General features: G+C 50.0%; 1 protein-coding gene across 4 annotated transcripts; it reads left to right on the top strand.

The window, feature by feature from the left end:
• The first annotated feature begins 652 nt into the window (after window positions 1–652).
• LOC100626428 (BOLA class I histocompatibility antigen, alpha chain BL3-7) lies at window positions 653–18,194 on the top strand. Of its 4 annotated transcripts, XM_021083413.2 has the most exons (9): window positions 653–951; window positions 4,845–4,952; window positions 11,293–11,553; window positions 13,004–13,279; window positions 15,142–15,417; window positions 15,521–15,616; window positions 15,920–15,955; window positions 16,204–16,293; window positions 17,149–18,194. In XM_021083413.2, the coding sequence occupies exons 2-8, from the start codon at window positions 4,889–4,891 to the stop codon at window positions 16,263–16,265; spliced, it is 1,071 nt and encodes a 356-aa protein (XP_020939072.1). In that variant the 5' UTR covers window positions 653–951; window positions 4,845–4,888; the 3' UTR covers window positions 16,266–16,293; window positions 17,149–18,194. The 4 variants fall into 4 exon arrangements, with proteins under 4 accessions (XP_020939072.1, XP_084868402.1, XP_020939073.1 ...); XM_085012276.1 differs by having other exon boundaries at window positions 16,204–18,194; XM_021083414.2 differs by lacking the exon at window positions 15,920–15,955.
• Window positions 18,195–19,560: the final 1,366 nt, after the last annotated feature.

Raw genomic sequence — 19,560 nt, forward strand, 5'->3', positions numbered from 1 at the left:
CAAACTACTGCATAGGTCAGAGATATATGGCTGGGATCAAGCGTTTGGGAGGCTGCTGCCCCATAGGTCTAGCGGAACTTCCATATGCAGCAAGATAAGGAAGGAAGAGGGGAGGGAGGGAGAGAAAGAGGAAGGAAGGAAGGAAGGAAAAGAAAGAGAGGAAGGAATGAAGGAAAAAGAATGAGAAAGAAGAGAGAGAAGGTACGAAGAAAGGAAGAAAAACGTCCAGCTGAAAACTATTATCTTGACCATGGGAGTCCCTGGTCTGCAGTCAGGGGTTCTGGGAAACTAGATGGGGAAAATAACCTTTATTTTTCTCTATCGGCTAGCTGAACTGTAGCCATTTTTCCAGTGATGAACGGAGGTAGCGAAGCTCCGTGGAGTTAGCAGAATCTGTGCCTCGGTCCCCAACAGAAACAGGTATTTTCGAATCACATGACCGTTGTCGCAGACATTGCCCGACTTTTCAAATGGCTGTAACGTTAACTTCACCTCAGTGATCTCATTTCGTGTGGTAGTAATTGCTTTACTTCACAATTATCAGATGGGAAGGGGGTGTTTTTCTTCCGAAGCCCAGCAGAGGGGGCCATCGAGGAGCGGTGGGCGGGCCCCCAGGCCGCCTGGGAACCTCAGCGGGAACCCGGCGAGAGCCAGAGCTTCAGCTTGAGGCTAGAACGGAGTCGCAGAAGGGGCGGCTCTGGAGGCGCTGAGCGCTCCCCGCTCCGGACCGGGCGAGGGACGCGTGCTGTGGTCGGCCGGTGACCGGCGTTGGCAACAGGCCACCGGCCCCACAGCTGAAGACGGACTCCGCGGGCACTTGCGCCCTGGGGCTGCGCGTGAGGCTGGCGACCAGGGGGCAGCCGAGCCCCGGGAGCTTCCGGGGCCGGCCGTTGCCGCCGCCACCGCTGCTGGTGTTGCTGCTCTTGGGGCTGGTGCCGGAGGGCGCGGCAGGTAACCTGGAGGAGAGGCTGAGGGGCCGGGGGCGGATACCCAGTCGCGCCCCAGCCGAGAGCTGGGGAGGGGTGCAAGGGAGAGATCGGCCAAGAATTTGGAGGCCACTTCAAGGTTTTTGGGGGGGAGGCTGGTGAATTGGAGAGCTGAACCAAGACTGAAGGGGTCGTTGAGCCTCGGGTTAGACAGAGGCTCTGCCGCCTCCCATTGCAGCCCATTGATAGAGTGAGCGGCCTTGCAAGGTGAGGACCCCAGGGGCCAGTGGGCCTGTGCCACCATCACCACCACCACCCCACCCCCCGCCACCTGCGACCTAGCCGACGCCACAGCTTCCTGCTGGAAGGCCTTAGGGAAGCTACGTTGGGGTGGGAATCTGAACGCATCCTCCATGCCTCCTGCCTTCTAGCTCGGCCTGGCAACTGCCCATCGGTCGCTATAAGTCTTTCTGGTCCCTTGGCAAGGTTCTGTCGGGTTGCCTGGGCGACCCTTTGGATAGAGGGTGAGGAGGTGCTTCGAGGGTTTCTCTGACATGACTCAGAATTTCCATTCTTTGTCAATTTCCGTTCTGCATTCAAAACAGCTGGGCCTTACTTCCGGGATTCTCAACAGCTCCCACGAGTCACCGCCCACCCTGACAGCACAGATCACTGAAAGTTTATTAGCACAGGCGGGGAGGTGTCCACCATTACTGCAATAATAATAGCTGATGTCCTTTATTCCAGGCTCTGTTCTAAGGGCTGCACGTACCAGAAGACATTTCGGTTCTCAACTTCCAAGGTTTACCATTTACAGATGTGAAATAGGGCCTAGAGAGGACGCTAGGTGGCAGCACTGGGACTTTTTTGTGCTTGGGCCGGGTCTCCGAGTGTTTTTAATAACAAAATGAAAAATATAGGATTCCAAAGGAACCCAAGTATGTTTTTATAAAGCTATTAAAATTTAAATAGAAATACAAAACTTTTAAAAAGAAATGTGAGTTTTCGATGTGTAACATATATGCGCTTCTAAGTTAACACATTAAATAATGGGCTTAAATAGTAAGAATTCCCTAGAATTTGGAAGTAGTGGGGGGAAAGCATATTTCCAGGTGTCTGCAACAACTTTTCATGCGATTTGAAAACATCTGTGGCTTCTATCTGGGACCAAAAGCACAAGTTCTGCTAATCCTGCTGAGCTTTTTGCTCCATTCACCATGGGAGAAAGGCCAAACTTCAGCTGGAGGTTAGACATCAGCTCCAACTTGAGGCTCCTGAACCCAATAGGATGCACCTACAGGAGGATTCAATCCTCAGCTCCTCATGGGAAACACTTAAAGGAGAAGCACCCTGGATGTCTGGGCAGGAGATTGGTAGAAGAGAGTGGGGCCAGGGATGGGGAAGTGTTTGGCTAATGTCCCTAGAATAAGAACACCAGGGGGGTGGGCCACTGTGTCTCTGGGCCAAGACTGTGTAACCAGTCCTGGTTTTCAGGTTGACATGGCCCTTAGGGATCCTTCTTACAGCTTCCTGCTGGGATGATACAGGGGCACACAGGTGATTCCAGCTGTTCATGGCAGGGATGGTCATGGGTATATGTGCGTAAGTCCTATGACCTTGTGAGGGGAATGGTCAAGGGCAGGTCTCCAAGCCAAGGAGGTGGGAAGGAATGGAGAGATAACCTTGGGTGTGTGCCAAACTATAGGAGAGAGGTGGCACATGGAGGGGAGGTAGCGAGGCATTTCCAGCAGGCCCCCTCATAAATGTTATGGATGCCAGGCTTTCCATGCTGGAGGTGGGAATGAGAAAGTGGCTTTCAAGGGGCAGATACCATGAGTGCTGCAGAAGTAAGTTCTAAACCTCATAGCACCTTATGACAAGGATTCAATTATTATCCCCATGATAAAGATAGGGAAACTGATGGAGTTCCCGCTGTAGTGCAGTGGGTTTAGGATCCAGTGTTGTCTCTGTGGCAACATGGGTTTGATCCCCGGCCAGGCATAGTGGTTTAAGGATCAGCATTGCTGCAGCTGAGGTTATAGATCACTTCCATATGCCATGGGTGTGGCCAAAAAAAAAAAAAAAAGATAGGGAAACTGAAGCTCAGAGAGGTTAGCTGGCTACCCACGGTTGCACAAAGTCTCATGGCTGGTTAGGATTTGGATCCCAGCAGGCTGGCTCTGGAGTCACGATGCCTTGGGCAAAAACTAAGGCAGGGAGTCCTGACCAGGGGAGAGGAGAAGGCAGAACTAATCGGTGGCCCTTGGTTGTTAGAGACAGATTAAGCACAGATAGATGATTTGCTGGTTACTATAGCAAAGCTGGAGTTGGGGGCTGGGGGTTGGTGGTGAGAGCAGGGTGAGGGGTGTATTCTTGGGTATCTGGCCTTGGCACCTGGCTAGATGTACTACTGGCATCCAGACAGGAGCAGCATCAAGGGCAGGCTAGGGGAGGGACTGCAGAGGTAAATCCTATGGAACATCAAGGGCCCTGACTCCTGAGACTACGTCTGGTCTCCCTCTACCCCTTTCCTCCTTCTAAGGTGACTCTGCAGGCCCTTCTTACTCTGCCTCCCCCTTCCTGCCATTCCAGGCTCATCTAAGCCAGGGATTCAGGGTCCCCTCCAGGCAACTATAGCCATACCCTTTCCCTGGCCCAGACCTTACCCTTGAACTCCAGTCCTTAGGACCTGCCCCAGTTTGGCCTCTTCCCACTTTCCTAAGGGGAAACAGGTATGGAGAGGCAATCTAGCCCTTTTTCCTCCCAGACTTATCTCTTACATTTGCAGTCATTCCTTGACCTTGGTTTTCCTGAACTCATCCTTCTCTTTTTCACTCCAGGCATTTTCCTGTGCTGTTGCTTTTGCCTGAGCAGTTCTCAAACTTTAGAATCAACTCAGAATCACCCAAAGGGGTTCTGCCCTCCTTTTCACCCCTAGAGCTTCAGATTCAATAGGGCTGGGGTGGGGCCTGAGAATTTGCATTTCCAACAAGTTTCCAGGTAAAACTCCTGCCACAGGTTCTGGAACTACACTAGACTCACTAGCCCAGAATGGTCTTCCCACCTCACCCACCCCATTGCCTGGCAACTCACAGCTGGTGCAGTCTCCTCCAGGTTTCAGCCTACGAGACACCTGGACTCAGCACCCTCTTGCCCCAGGGTTCTCCCAGCACGTAGTACCTTCTGCACCCAACACTTACAACCCCTCTCAGTTTACTGGACCTGCTTTGTTTAACTGCTCAATTGTCTCCCTCCCTCCAGATCTGAGCTCCCTGGGAGCTATGTCTTTCTCTCTGTCCCCACACACACCCATACTGGCTAAGTACCTGGCTTGTAGGTGCTCAATAGGTGCTTGTTTGTCCAATGAGTAATGTCGCAAGGTGAGAGATCAGGGCCAGTACAGATCAGCAGGTGAGCAGGACAGGGACAGGTAGAGCCAGAAGTGCTTGGGCTCTCCTCCTGGCAGCACATGAGCATCACCTGAGAGGTTTCCAATGCCTGCCAGTGTCCAGTCCTCTCTTAACCCCAAATCAACTAAATACATGTCAATGGCAGGATTGTCAAAGCTGCTGTGTGATGTTGAGCAGAGATGAAGGCAACCCAGCCCTGGCTTCCCTCCTCTCTAAGTGGGAACAATCAAGATATACCTCACAGGAATATGGTGAAAACACCATGAATCAAATCTTATAAAGCTCAGGAACCATACCTTGCACTGAGGCCCAGAACAGCCCTGTTGGCTTTGTTCCTGCATGCTGGGGAGGCTTCTGGTCACTCCTGAGGCAAGGCCCTCATGTCTCTCTTCCCTTCCAACATGTCTCTCATTGTCATTCCATACCATCTTTTCCAGCAGACAGGAGGATGTATAAGATGTTTTTGCCTTGAGATTCATACCTCCCTCTTCTATTCCCTCTCTTGCAGAGAGTCCCTGGGGGTTGCCCTTGGTGGCCGATAGCCCAGCTTCCATGGCAAAGGTGGTGATGGCAGAACTGGCAGACCTGAAGTTGGAAAAGAAACCATGGCCTAGAGGTAAGACCCTGCCACCCTATTGAAGACGGGGTAGGATGGTGGAGGCCAGGAGCCCCCAGCCTGCAAGAGACGATGTTGCAGTCTGGAATCTGGTGGACTGTCTTAGGGTGGTGAAACTCTGCCAGGGTGCCTTAGGGGCTAGAACCTGGCTCCTCACTCCAGCATCTTTCCCCACCTTGCCCCCTACTCCAGCCCTCTCCTTCCCATGTCCACCTCCCTTCAGAATAGGAAAGGACTAAGAAGAGGATGTCTCCATGCCTATACTTCTTTCTTATATTCATGATCTCATTGAATGCTTCAGCCCTGTGGAGTAGGTCAGTTACTTGCACCCACTTACAGATGAGGAAACCAAGGCCTGGAGCTGTGAAATAATTTCTTCAAGGCCACAAAGCTAGGAACTGGAGGTGCTACATGGATTGTAGGGGAGCTGGGACAGATGCAAAAAAAATGTCTCCTGGTAGAGTAGTAGGAAAGGGGCTGGGCTCCTCCCTCGCCTACCACAGTCCGGGGAAGAAGGAAACTGGGCTTAAGAGGGTTGGGGGGATGCTCAGGACTGTTCCTTGTTAAGGGCTGGCCATGTGACCCAGTGACCAGGAAGTGGCCAGGGGAGGGGGATGGAGGGGTGCTGATTACATAGACAGGCCCTGAAGCAACAATGGGAATGTACTACCTTCCTTAGTCCATTTCACAGCAGGAACAGATCCCCCTGAATACCTGCCATGTGGCCCCCACATTCTCCTGCCATGGTCCCACAGTGCCTGGCACCCATCCCAGCCTGGCAGGGGGTATAATCTCCAAAGCCAAGGAGGTGGCCTCCCTCTGCTTCTTTTTGCTTCACTCTGAGCTGGAGCCCAAGGCATGACGATGCCTCCTGGGTCCAGTTAGCAGGAGGGAGTCCAGGCCCAGCTGAGACTTCTCCTGGGGAAAAGAGGGGAATGGGTATTGTGTGAGCCCCTGCAGAGAGAAGTGGGATTTTCAGGGAGGGAAGGATGGCAGCCCTTTCCCTGGGTACATGGAAGGCAATAACTGGAAGTCAGCTGAGGGGGCCACAATCATGAACTTGTCCTAAAAATGGATCCCTGACTCCCAGGGTGGATACCAGATACCAGAATGTAGGCCATGGGCAGAGCAGATGCCAGGAACCGAGCCCTCATGGCAGGGTGAGCTAGACCAGAGGTCTATATCCAGACCATTCCAGACACCATCTGGACAAGCCTAGGAAGGATTTGGAATTCAACCCCTTTTTTTCCCCTCTACATCTACTACACTGAATCGTACCACAATTTCATTTTTCTCCTGTGTTTTTGCTTCAGCCTATGAACACCTCCAAGCACACTCCTGTCTCAGGACCTTTGCACTAGCTTTCCCCTCTGCAGACCTGGAATGCTCTCTTCCAGATCTTTCCGTGGCTGGCTCCTTTAGGTCTTTACTCAAGAGTTTCCTTTCTGGGGAGGCCTCCCCTGCCCATTCTATCTAAAATTTTAAACTCCTCGCCTAACATTTTGTATTTCTCTGCTTTGTCTTTTTCCCTCAGCACGTCTCACTCTCCACCCTATCATGTATTTTATGCATATATCTTCCTGATCCTACATTCATGTAAGCTTCCCAAGAGCAGGCACCTGGGGTTCTTTGAGTTATCCCAGCATCCCCAAGTCCTCAGAGAGGGCCAGACAGTAGGTGCTCAGAAAGTACTTACTGTGTGGGCAGCAGGGTGGGCCCTGCTGGGCCATATGATCTAGGCTGCCAGGATGAGCAGAACTGAGCCCTCTTAAAATGTACCCAGGGTGATGTCTTGGGAGGGCGGAGAATGGAGAGAGGCCATGGGGAGAGGCTTCTCATGTGTCCCCAGCCACACAATGTCAGCTAGAAGTGTGTTCAGTAAAGGACCAGTACACGCCAGGGGGGCACCTGGAGAATCTAGGTGAGTGACTAGTGTGAGCTTCACAGGTGACTTTGCTTTCCTGTGGCTCAGTTTCCCCATCTGTCATAGATATATAGAATAGTACTTGCCTGATAAAGTTGTCATGAGGGTAAACTGGCCCACATCTTATAAAATGCTCAGGACAGAGCCAGCACCTAAGTGCTTTAAGAATGTTTTGTAAATTAAAAAAAAAATTTGATAGACTTTCCTTCATTTTAATCAAAAATAACTGGCAATTGGAGTTCCCGTCGTGGCACAGTGGTTAACAAATCCGACTAGGAACCATGAGGTTGTGGGTTCGATCCCTGGCCTTGCTCAGTGGGTTAACGATCCGGCGTTGCCGTGAGCTGTGGTGTAGGTCGCAGACTCGGCTCAGATCCCTGCGTTGCTGTGGCTCTGGCATAGGCTGGCAGCTACAGCTCTGATTAGACCCCTAGCCTGGGAACCTCCATATGCTGCAGGAGCGGCCCAAGAAATGGCAAAAAGACAAAAAACAATAAAATAACTGGCAATTCAAGGCAGAGATGGGAGGGAGTAGGATGGACTGGGAATTTGGGGTTAATAGATACAAACTATTACATTTAGAATGGGTAAGCAATGAGGTCCTGCTGTTTTGCACAAAGAAACATACCCAGTCTCTTGGGATAGACCATGATGGCAGATAATATAAGAAAAAGAGTGTGTGTGTGTGTGTGTGTGTGTGTGTACATATATATATATGACTGGGTCACTTTGCTGTACAGAAGAAATTGTCACAACATTGTAAATCAACTATACTTTAACAACAACAACAAAAAACTGGCCATTCAAGCAACTAACATTAATAAATAGTAATAAGCAAGGTTGTGTACCTGCCCTAACAGAACAACCAGGTATGTGTTGTTCCCTTTCCTGCTAGGCCCAACCTTAGCATGACTTGCTCTTTCTGGCATTTTCCATACCTGGGGAAGAGCACATAAGCCCCTTTCAGACTCTTTGCTTTGGTGTTGGGAGCCCCAGGGTCCCTGGGCCCTACTTCTGTATACCTCCAGCCTCAGCATAGCTTTCAGAGATCAGAGATGTCCTTGATCCCAGATTGTGCATCCCTTTCCTGTCCTTCCCTGTCCTCTCTCCCTCCGTCTCTCCCTCTCTCTTTCCCTCCTTCTCTCTCTCACGGCAGCAACACCATGACCTTCAGGGCTCACAGGTTTGAACTGGCCACCAAACTCACAGGACCTAAAGGGCTGGAGTCTAATACTATGTATATTTTTTTTCCTATAGCTGCTGTAACAGCTAACCACAACTTGGTGGTTTAAAACAACACACATTTATTCTCTTATGGTTCTGGAGGTCAGAATTCCAAAACTGGTCTCACTGAGCTGAAATCAAGATGTCAGCAAGGGAGTTCCTGTTGTGGCTCAGTGGCTTCTTAACATAGTGTCTGTGAGGATGCAGTTTCGATCCTGGCCTCACTCAGTGGATTAATGATCTGGTATTGCTGCAAGCTGCAGTGTAGGTCTCAGAGTCAGCTCAGATTTGGCATGGCTGTGGCTGGCAACTGCCACTTCAATTCAACTCCTAGCCTGGGAACTCCCATATGCCTCTGGTGCAGCCCTCAAAAGGAAAAAAGAAAAAAAGGATGTTAGCAAGCCTAGCTCCCCCAAGAAGCTATATAAGAGAGAATCTGTTTCTTTGCCTTTTCTACCTTCTAGAGCTACATTTCTTGCCTTGTGGTACCTTCTTGCATCTTGCTGTGCTCCATCTTCACATCATCTTCTCCTCTGACAATCATATAATCTGCCTCCCTTTTCTTTCTTTTTTTTTTTCTTCTTCTTTTTTTTTTTTTTTTTAAAGGCCATACCCCTGGTATATGAAATTCCCAGACTAGGGGCTGAATCAGAGCTGCCAGCCTGCACCACAGCTGCTGCAACACTGGATCTGAGCCCCATCTGTGACCTATGCTGCACCTTGCAGCAATTCCAGATCCTTAACCCACTGGGCGAGGCCAGGGATTAAACCCGCATCCTCATGGATACTAGTCAGGTTTCCAAACCACAATGGGAGCTCTGTGCCTCCCTTTTCTAAGGACACAATTCATGATAATCTTTCTATTCAAGATCCTTAATCTGCAAAACTCCTGTTTTATAGTATAGGCGGTATATAAGGTAACACTCAGAGGTTGCAGGGATATCTTAGGGGGCCATTATTCAGCCCACCACACTCTGCTTCCTTAGCTGTGGAGAGGGAGACAGGACAGGAAGCTCCATTTTCATGGCTTTCCCACCACTCAGGAGGCCCAGCAGCTACCTAAAGGTTCTTTTGCCTTCCCTCACTTCCAGGGCAGGTGGAGCTGCTACAGATTGGAGACACAGAGAAACCAAAGCCTCTGTTTTCCTGAATGTCTCAGTGCCTCTTCACAGCTGCCAGCACAGGAGTACCCAACACTGATCTGAACTCAGTGGTTTGCAAGGAAACAGCACAGTGAGACAGACTCCAGTCATTCCCTAGGAGGCTCATACCAGTCCAGGAGAGATGTTAACCTTTCACTCAAACACTCTTGACATTGACCCCTCTTGCCTTTCATGAGGGGTTTCTCCAGCCATGAGATGAGAGCACCTCTCTCCTCAGCTTAGAAAAAGGCAGCAAGCTCTGGGGAGAGAATCTGGGCTTCCCTCTTTCTAGTGCACACCTTTGAGTGTTACACTCAGCCTCACCTGATCAGGGGCTCAGTTTCCTGATCTATAAAATGGGACCAATCACACTGACCTCTGCAGTTTATTGTAAGGATCAACTGAGATAGCGTATGAGGAACAGTTAAACCAGTGCAGTCACACAGCAGTCACCCCCCAAAATGGCAGCTGTGATTATTGGCTCTGCCATTCATGTTCTTGTTTTTTGTCCAGTTCAACAAATGCCAGAAGTAAGTTCTCACTGTATGCCAGCCATGCATCTAGGCCCTGGGGAAACAGCAGTGACACAATCAATGTATTGCCCACCCTCATGTAGTTCACAGTTTCATAGGGGGCACAGGACACTAATAAGACCCCTCTGGGGGACAGCTGGCTGAAATCAGGACTCTTGGAAGAAGGGACACCTGATGGCAACCTGAGGTATGGGGAGACTGGCTGAGAGAAGACAAAGCAGAGTACCTGGGGGAGAAGAAACAGCAGGTGCAGAGGGCCTGGGTAGAGTTTGGTGTGACCAGAAGTAACAAAGAGGTAGTAAAAAGAGAGCTTTGGGAGTTCCCGTCGTGGCGCAGTGGTTAACGAATCCGACTAGGAACCGTGAGGTTGCGGGTTCGGTCCCTGCCCTTGCTCAGTGGGTTAACGATCTGGCGTTGCCGTGAGCTGTGGTGTAGGTTGCAGACGCGGCTCGGATCCCGCATTGCTGTGGCTCTGGCGTAGGCCGGTGGCTACAGCTCCGATTCAACCCCTAGCCTGGGAACCTCCATATGCCGCGGGAGCGGCCCAAGAAATAGCAACAACAACAACAACAAAAAAAATAAAATAAAAAAAAAAAAAAAAAAAAAACTTAAAAAAAAAAGAGAGCTTTGAATGTGGAGATGTGTTTGATACCTTCTTTCACATTTGAATATTCAATCATTGAGCACCTACTGTGTGCCAGAAGCTGTTCTAGGTGCTGGGAAAACAGAATAGTTCATACAGGAATCCCTGCCCTAGAGAAGGTGATATTAAGGAAAATAGACCGCTAACAAGAGACACAGGTAAAGTACATATTCTCTAGGAAGTGTAGTGCTCTGCAGAAAAATAAGAGACAGAAGTGTTAGAGGATAAGATCTTTTGAGCAAAAACTTTTTAAAAATTAGGTAAGGGAGAAGGTCTCTTATGGCATGGAGGGTTAAGGATCCAGCATCGTCACTGCAGTGGCTTGGGTCGCTGCTATGGCACGGGTTTGATCCCTGGCCCAGAACTTCCACATGCCATGAGTACAGACAAAAAAAAATTAATTAGGCAAGGAAGTAACCCAGTGATATCTTTGAGACATGTCGGCTGAGTTTTTTCAGATATAGCATTTTTGGTTATAGCTTGAGGCAGGACTGGCTGCTAAATAGATTTCATCTCCAGCACCAAGTTGAATCCATAAATTGGTGCTTTTGGAGCCATGGTAGAGAGGCAGCATTTGGACTCAAAGAGAAAAGAGATTGACTAGCAATGTCTGCTGTGGGAGCAGGAGGGAATGGGGAATGGAGCCAAGATGCCATCAGCTTGAAATCAATAGTTCAAGCTAAGAAGGATGACCAACGTTTCAGGGCATGTCGGGGAAATGATAAATTCCACATAAATTAAACTTCCAAACAACCAACTTTTTAAAAATCACACTATTTTTTGAGTTCCTGCTGTGGTTGTAGGGGGTTAAGGATCCCCTCAGTGCAGATCCTGGTAGTGCATGTGCACTTAAAACCAGTTTGTGTTTCCACAGGGACGCACTCCCTCCGCTACCACTACCTGGCCCTATCAGAGCCAGGGCCAGGCCTCCCTCAGTTTCTGGCTGTAGGCTACGTGGACGACCAGGTCTTCATCCGGTATGATAGTCGTCGAGGCAAAGCGGAACCACAGGCCCCATGGATGGCTCACATGGATGCCCAGTACTGGGAGAAGGAGACTAAGAAGCAGAGGATCTGGGCGAAGGTGCAGCAGGTGGAGATGTGGACAGTGATGGGCTACTACAACCAGAGCAGTGGTACGTTGGGCAGACTCTTGCTGCCCCCATTCTCCTTCCTCTGACCCTCCAGGCACCCATGCCTGTCTGCCTGGGGATGGAGACCCCTCTACCAAGGGTGTAGGGCATGCTTCTGATGCTTGGCTCTTCTTAGTCTCCTTCTTCCATAGCCAAGCAGGGGCCTCGAGGCCTTCAGAATCAGTTGTGGCTTCAGCAACCAGTCCATAGGCCAGTGAAGCAAGCAGCCCCAGGAGCTGGGCAATGATGATCCCCCTTCCCTGTGCCTCATCCCTCGGGCCCTCAGATGCCTTCTCAGCCTCCCCATCTAAACAACAGCAGGCTTGGAGTTCCCATCATGGCGCAGCAGAAATGAATCTGATTAGGAACCATGAGGTCTCAGGTTCAATCCCTGGCCTTGCTCAGTGGGTTAAGGTTCTCGTGTTGCCATGAGCTGTGGTGTAGGTCACAGATGCGGCTCGGATCTGACGTTGCTGTGGCTGTGGTATAGGCTGGCAGCTGTAGCTCTGATTAGACCCCTGGCCTGGGAACCTCCATATGCCATGGGTGAGGCCCTAAAAAGCAAACAAAACAAAACAAAACAAAAAAATAATAGCAAGCTCATGCCCACTGCTGGGTCTGCTGCTAAGCTAGTAGAGCATGACTGGTTCAAACAGCACCCTCCTGCTCTGGGCCCAAACACCCAAATGACCAGACTAAAAGTTTCAGGTCCCCAGATGCCTCAGAAAGAGTAGATATAAAGGAGTGAGACAGGGAATGATGTGCCTCAGCCCTGGGCTCCCAGCATAAGCATAGCATCACTTAGTCCCACCATTTAAGGACATTTTATACCCACACGTAGTGTAGGATATAAAATAAGGATGTCAGGAGTTCCCATTATGGCTCAGCAGGGTAAGAACTGGACATAGTCTCCGTGAGGATGCGGGTTCATATCCCTGGCCTCACTTGGTGGGTTAAGTATCTCGCCGTAGGTTGCAGATGCGGCTCAGCCCAGTGTTGCCATAGCTAGGATGTAGACCACAGCCGCAACTCTATTTGGACCCCTAGCCCAGAAACTTCCACATACTGCAGGTGCGACCTTAAAAACAAAATAAATAAATAAAATAAGGATGTGATTAATTTTGAACTTGAGTGTTCCTTCCACATAAGAGGCCCAGCAGGTTTCTCAGCCCAGGCTGCTTATGAAAATTACTTGGGAGAATTTTTTTTCTTTTTGGTGGCATCCACAGCATGTGGAAATTCCCAGGCCAGGGATCAAATGTGAGCTGCATCTGCAACACCATATCTTTAACCCACTGTGCCACAGTGGGCACTGTGGGAGAATTTCTTAAAAGGCTAACACCCTGTTCCTCTACCCCTTGGAGGCCATTATGGATGGTGGGCCTCTCCTTGGCTCTTAGGGATTCAGCCCTCCAGCCCACACTAACCATGGCCTTCTGACCTGTACACACAGGCATGCACAGCACTCAGCGCATGTTTGGCTGTGAGATCCAGGAGGACGGCCACTCCACTGGCTTCTGGCAGTTTGGCTTCGATGGCCAGGACCACCTGTCACTGGACCTGGAAACTCTGAGCTGGGTGTCAGCTGAGCCTGTGGCCGTACGGACCAAGCGCTGGTGGGAGACAGAGCGCTGCTATGCAGAGTATGACAAGGCCTACGTGGAAGGTGTCTGCCTTACCTCCCTACGCAAATACCTGGAGCTGGGAGGCCAGAGATTCAGCCGGAGAGGTAAGGCCCAGCCTTCCGTAATGCAAACTGGCACCATGCTCCCATTCTCTAGAGCCATCCAATTTGACAGAGAAGCCTTTGAGGGATAAGAAGGTAGGCTGTCTCCTCCTAGTTCAGATAAGCCCACTGGGACCCAGAAAGATGACTGACTAGCCAACAGCTCCCTCCTGCAGAGCAAGAAGAAAGCCTAGACCTCAAGCCCTCACTTCAGGTAAGGTGGAGCGGGGAGCTCTAGAGTCTCCCTTGTCCTATTGCGGTCTTAGAGAATAAACCCCCCTCATTCTGGCTTCAATTTTTTTTTTCATCTACAGAGTGAATGGGTTAAACCAGGTGGCTCATCAAATCCTTTGGGGGTTTAACAATCTGTGGTTCTGCTCCTTGGGAAACAGACCCCTGGCCTCAGAGGACAGCATCCCCCACCACTCCCTGGACCACAGGGATTGCCAGAGAAGCTGAGGCCCTTTGTCCCTCTCCTCCCTCACACCTGTTATGCTCAACATGCTCCCCAGAGTCCAGGTGCATTGTGAACTTCTCCTGAGCCCAGCCAGTAGGGCTGGAGACACAAGGGCTGGGATGGACACTAGGGAACATGGAGGTGCTGAGGGTGAAAGCCTCACAGGCTGTGATAGTTAGGGAGATTGCCAGGGGTGGGGCCAATCTGAATACCCAGCATGCCAGGGATGTCTGGTGATTGAGTGGTGGGATATGAATCAGCTGAGGTAATGGGGAAGATATTCCCTCAAATGGAGGATAGGACAGATAACATCAGGAGTGGAAGATGTGATCATGAGAGCAGAGCAGGGGAGTTCAGAGCTCAGGCGCTGAAGCCTAGCCTCCAGATACATATCCCAACTCTAGGATTTGCTGGCTGTGTGACTCTGGGCAAATTACTTACCCTCTCTGTGCCTAAGTTTCCTCCTCAGTATAATGAAGATGGTAATAATTGCTGCAGCCTCCCCAAAGCACCATATTAGTGTGTATTAAACAAATAGTGTAGATCACTCTTTCAAGCATGAGGTATTGTCCTATGTCCTTCACCTGGTAGATTAGTTGTGATTCTCCATAGAAACAGAACAGGATACATAGAGAAAGTCTTTTTAAGGAATTGGCTTATGTGACTATGGAGGCTGAGAAGTTCCAAGGTCTGCATTCAGCAAGGTGGAGACCCAGGAGAGACCCAGTCTAAGTCCAAAGGCCTGAGAACCAATGGTGTAGTTTCAGTCCAAATGCTGGAAAGCTCAGGACCCAAGAAGAATCAGTGTTTCAGTTTGGGTCTGAAGGTAGGAAAAGAGCAATGTTTCAGCTCAGCAGTCAGGCAAGAAACGCTCCCTATTATCCAGCCTTTTTTTTCCTATTCAGATCTTCAGCTGAGGGGATGGGCCCGCCCACACCGGGAACAAACAGCAGTCTGCTTTACCAAGTCCACTGATTCAAATGTTAATCCCACCCAGAAACACCCTCACACACATAACCAGAAATATGTCTGACCAAATGTTTTGGCACCCCCTGGCCTGGTGAAGTTGACACATATAATGAACCATTACACCTGGATTACATCATTTGGGACTTGAACTTTGAGAGGAAGAGATGGTGGATCCCCATTAGGCTCCAACTGATGGCAGAGGGTTGTTGACAGGAGTCATATCTCCCTTGTGGAAATTCCAGGATAGGGCCCCTTTGGAACTGTTGACAATGGTTTGTCCCTGCCTACAAAGGTAACTGGGTGCCTTCCCCAGAGAGAGTCCCTGTCCCCATTTCCTTGTCCTTCACCCTGGAAGACGCTGAAGGTGCCCAGGATGAAGCATGAGCAATGGGCAGAGAGCAGCCACTCACCAGCCTCCTCCCTCCACCTCTCCCTGCAGAGCCACCCACAGTGCGGGTGACAAAGCACACGGCCCAGGATGGGGGCACCACACTGAGGTGCTGGGCCCTGGGCTTCTATCCACAAGACATCTCGCTGAGCTGGTGGCTGGGCGAAAAGGAGCTGACTTCCAAGACTGAGTATGTGGAGACACGCCCCAGTGGCGATGGCACCTATCAGACATGGTTGGCCACGCAGGTGCCAGCTGGGGAAGAGATCCAGTACACCTGCCATGTGCAACACTCCAGCCTGAATCACACACTCACTGTGACCTGGGGTAAGGAGCTGGGCTTGGTCAGGAAGGGGGTGGCAGAAGGTCCCAGGACACCCAGAGAAGATCCTATGATCTGTGGGGTGCCCCTTTTCTCTGTCTTTCTTAGAATCACCCTCATCATCTGGACTTATTGCCATGATTATCTCCCCCATCCTGGTCTTGTTGGTGGTTTGTGTTGTGATCTTGATCAAGTGCCTTCAAGGTAGGTAGATAATAAACAAGAGTAGGATGCCCTCTGGCTGATCCAGCCTTGTAGGGAAGAATGCTGTACTCCCATCCCTGCAGCTAGAACTGTTCCCTCCTGGGGAGCAGCAACTACTGCTGAGGTCCTGCCCCCCACCCCACAATTGCATGCCACCCTGAGGACCCCGTGGATCCTACAGTCAGGGGAGATCAGTGGGCCTAACTTTGGAAAGGGCCAGAGGGTAAGAAGGAGAAGGAAGGCGGGGACCCAGGGCTCCACCTCTGCTCACCACTCATCTTGTCTCTTGTTTTCCCCCGCCAGAAACCAGGAGTAAGGAAGCTTACGAGCAAGCCCCAGGTGATTGTGGGATGGGCTGGTTGGGGAGAGGAAGCCCCAGGTGTTCCCAAGCATGACCAAGATGCCTTAGAACTCAGGATGTAGGCAAGAAATGGGGTGGGTTCTTTCTCTGGCCTCAGCCCCCTGCCCCATCCCACCATCCTGGAGCAGGCAGAGAATGTAGAGAGCACGCCAGAGAGCCACTACCTGGGTTCGGGGGACAGGGACTAGGGAGCCAACTGAGAGCACCCCTTCCTTTCTTCCTGCAGGTGGAGAGGACCCTTATAATTGCCAAAGCCCAGCGAGAACAGAGCCTACTCAACTTATCTGATGACAGAAGTTCACTGTCACAAATTAAGGTGCTTGGGGGCATGAAGTCCCACTGCACTGGCTCACTGGTGTGATCTGACTGCAAAGGGCCCACTCTGCCCCCAAAATGATTCCTCCTCACTCCCTTCAGCCTTGTTACAAGCAGTCTGTGCCACTAAGATGGCTTTGAAGTCCTTTTAGAAGTCTAATCCTGTTTGGGGTGGGGGGGGGTGGTTGGGGAGGAGAGCAGTAGTAATTCCTCATATCGTTTTACACTTGACAATTTTGCAAAATGATTTCATGTTAAGTGTAAATCCCACTAGAGCCTCTCAGGCACCCCTGTGAGTTTGGCAAAGTTATTCTCAGTTCTCATGTCCACTTCCCCAACATGAAAACTAAGGGTCTGGGCAGTCAGGGAAGAACCAGAACAGTAGTAATAAAGCTACAAGGGCAGCCTCCTGCATGCATCAGCTAGCATCAGGAAGAAATGGCTGGATGCCTGCCTCTTTTATAAGTGTGTTTATATGTACATATGATATCCATTTTTGTAAAAAGTAGAGTGTTAGGGTGTGAGGGGGGCTATGAGGGTGAGAGAGGGTGGGTATATGTATACACAAGGGTGAATGGGTGTGTATGTGTGAGGGCAAGGGGGTGTATGGGGTGTGTGTGAGGGTGAGGGTATGTGTAGTATGTGGGTGTCCTTATGTATTTGAGGAGAAGCTCAGAGGGACAGGGGCTTAGGGGCCTCTTAGTCCCAGGCAGCTGAAGGATGGGAAACAACACAGGCCGTATTTCCCATATTACCTGTCCTTTTGAATGGTTTGAACATTTACAGTAAGCACATGTTACTTTTAAAATGAGGGGAAGACCTCTTTTTACTGTGTCCTATGGAAATGTCTCCTCAGTGAACAAGACACTCCCTGGGACTACACACTGATTGATTCTGCCAGCAGCTCCAGTCTCATGGCCATTTGAGGTGCTAGGGGCCGGGACTCCAGAGCCCTAGCAAGCAGAGGAAGCACTCCACTGTCATAAAGGACACAAGGCCAGACCTTTCCCAGGGGATCCTCTGCCTCCCCTAAAGTGGACATGAAAAGTGTGACAGAACCTCCTGTGGGGACTTCTGAAACCTCCATGTCTGCAGCCCTGGGAGACCTTGGCCCCAAGATGTGAACGACTGGTGGTATTAGAAAAAGATTCAGCCTGCCCTGGTGGCCTGCAGGACCTCAGCAATGAGATCATAATTATCAGATTGTACTTAAAATGTATCTTAAATGTCAATCTTTCTCAGTGATATTGTCATGTTCCGTATTCACTGTACTAACCACATAAGCAGTATTCTAAGCACTTTACTGTAATCTAAGCTATTTAATATTCAAAGTACATTTGTGCAGGAGAATTAATAATCCTGTGCTACAGATGAGGAAACTAGGCCCAGGGTCCCACAGCTGGTTCATGCCAGAGCTGGAATGTGAGGCCAGGCAGTCTAGCTGCATGCTGGGCACCTCACCACTGTACCAAAAGCCTCAATGAAAACCATGCTGTGCTGTAAATGGGCAAGTAAGTACAGGTCTGCAATCCCTTATCTGCAATTCTGAAATCCAGAAGAAAAACCTCTCAAAGTCAGAAGTTTCTTCCAAGCTTTGTCATCAAATCCTGACCGGGGGGAAGGGCAAGAGAAAAAAAATTCCTGAAGTGAAGTGAGGCTATTTATACTCTGTTTACTTCTTGTGTGCCTTCTTGCAGTTTTCCACAGAAATATTAGTTTGGGAAATCATGGAGTGTCATCCCAGACCTCTCTAAGTAGTGTTATGTGATATCCAGCATCTACAGTACCTTCCTAAAGCCAAAAGAATTCTAAATTCTGAAATACATCTGGCCCTAAGGGTTTTGGGTAAGGGATTGTGGACCTGTATTAATAAGGTTTTCTAATAAATGTTTTATTTTTACAGTTGTCTGGCTGTATAGTGAGACAAATTATACACAGCGTGGGTCTGGTCTCCACCCATAGAAGTTGCAAGTGTCCAGATGGACCTCAGGGCTCCCTCAGCCCTGGATACACTTAGATACTCCTGGGCAGAATTGGAACATTCTTCCCTTGAGAAGGGGTTGAGGCAGAGTGGATTTGGGGGAAGAAGATTGGAGGAGGCTCCTGGCCAGCCATTCTCATTTGTAATTGGTACAGCTGTGTCACCTTTCTGTACACTATACATACCCCCAAGACTTGCGGCTTCTCCACAGACCAGCCCCCCACGCCCCTATGGGGGATATGTTTGGTGGAACTTAGATAGAGGGTCTGGCTTCCATAATTGCGAGCCCTGGGCAGAATGGGCTAGAAGTTCCTGTCCAGTTCTGTGCTTCTCCATGTCCAGGACCCCAAATACCTCCGGGACTGTGCAATTATAGGACCATCCCTCCAGATAAGGAAAACGGGCAGAGAGGCCATGAACTGATACAGTCCCATTACGCCCCCTACAGGACAGAGGCAGAGCCCAGTCACTTACGATCCAAAAGTTAGGGTCCTCTTGCTCTTCCATTGGCCTCATTGGCTACTTAGTTTAGAAACTGCCCTAGGGCAGGGGCCATGCTGTCTACATCTGTCCTGGGTATGCATCAGGAAACCTTGTTTTTGCACCTCATTGCTTTTTTGCTGCTGGCTTTCCTCACCCTCTGTCCACCGGCCTCTCACTAGAACAAGAAAACCTGGGGTTCTGGGACCTGGAGGCTGGTAAACAAAAGCGCCAGATGAGATAAGAGAGCACAACACTGCCTGCGGGGTGCCTTCCTTCCCTTTCCTGAGTTCTACTAACCCTTTCCACTAGAGCAGTCCCCACTCTGACTTCTCACACCAGAGAGAATGTACCAGCCTTTATGCTGCCAATGGCACCATCCTGACCTTCAGGAAGTGCTTGCTCTATAAATGGATTATGAGATCCTTGGGAACTGGGCAACTGCATTTTGCTTTAATCATATTTTCCTGGAGTTTCTGTTGTGGCTCAGCGGGTTAAGAACCCAACTAGTATCCATGAGGATGTGGGTTTGATCCCTGGCCTTTCTCAGTGGGTTAAGGATCTGGTGTTGCCACAAGTTGTGGCACAGGTTGTGGATGAGGCTTGGATCCTGCGTTGCTGCAGCTGTGGCATAGGCCAGCAGCTGCAGCTCCAATTCAACACCTTGCCCAAGAACTTCCATATGCTGCAGGTGTGGCCCTAAAAAAAAAAGTCACATTTTCCTTAGACACTAGCTCAGTGTTTTGCTCATGAAACCATAAAATACATTTTAGACCTAAAGGGATCCTAAAGCATCTCTACAAACCC

The sequence above is a fragment of the Sus scrofa genome, chromosome 2 (assembly GCF_054392235.1).
Source record: "Sus scrofa isolate SSC_HxYL_T2T_F1_AM1 chromosome 2, Sscrofa_HxYL_maternal_Yorkshire_Landrace_v2.0, whole genome shotgun sequence".
Classification (NCBI taxonomy): domain Eukaryota; kingdom Metazoa; phylum Chordata; class Mammalia; order Artiodactyla; family Suidae; genus Sus; species Sus scrofa.

Coding starts and splice junctions, on each gene's coding strand:
- LOC100626428 (XM_085012276.1), top strand. CDS start 4,889: ATGGCAAAGGTGGTGATGGCAGAACTGGCAGACCTGAAGTTGGAAAAG. Junction 4,953..11,292: donor AAAGAAACCATGGCCTAGAG/GTAAGACCCTGC, acceptor GTGTTTCCACAG/GGACGCACTCCCTCCGCTAC. Junction 15,956..16,203: donor AGCTTACGAGCAAGCCCCAG/GTGATTGTGGGA, acceptor TTCTTCCTGCAG/GTGGAGAGGACCCTTATAAT.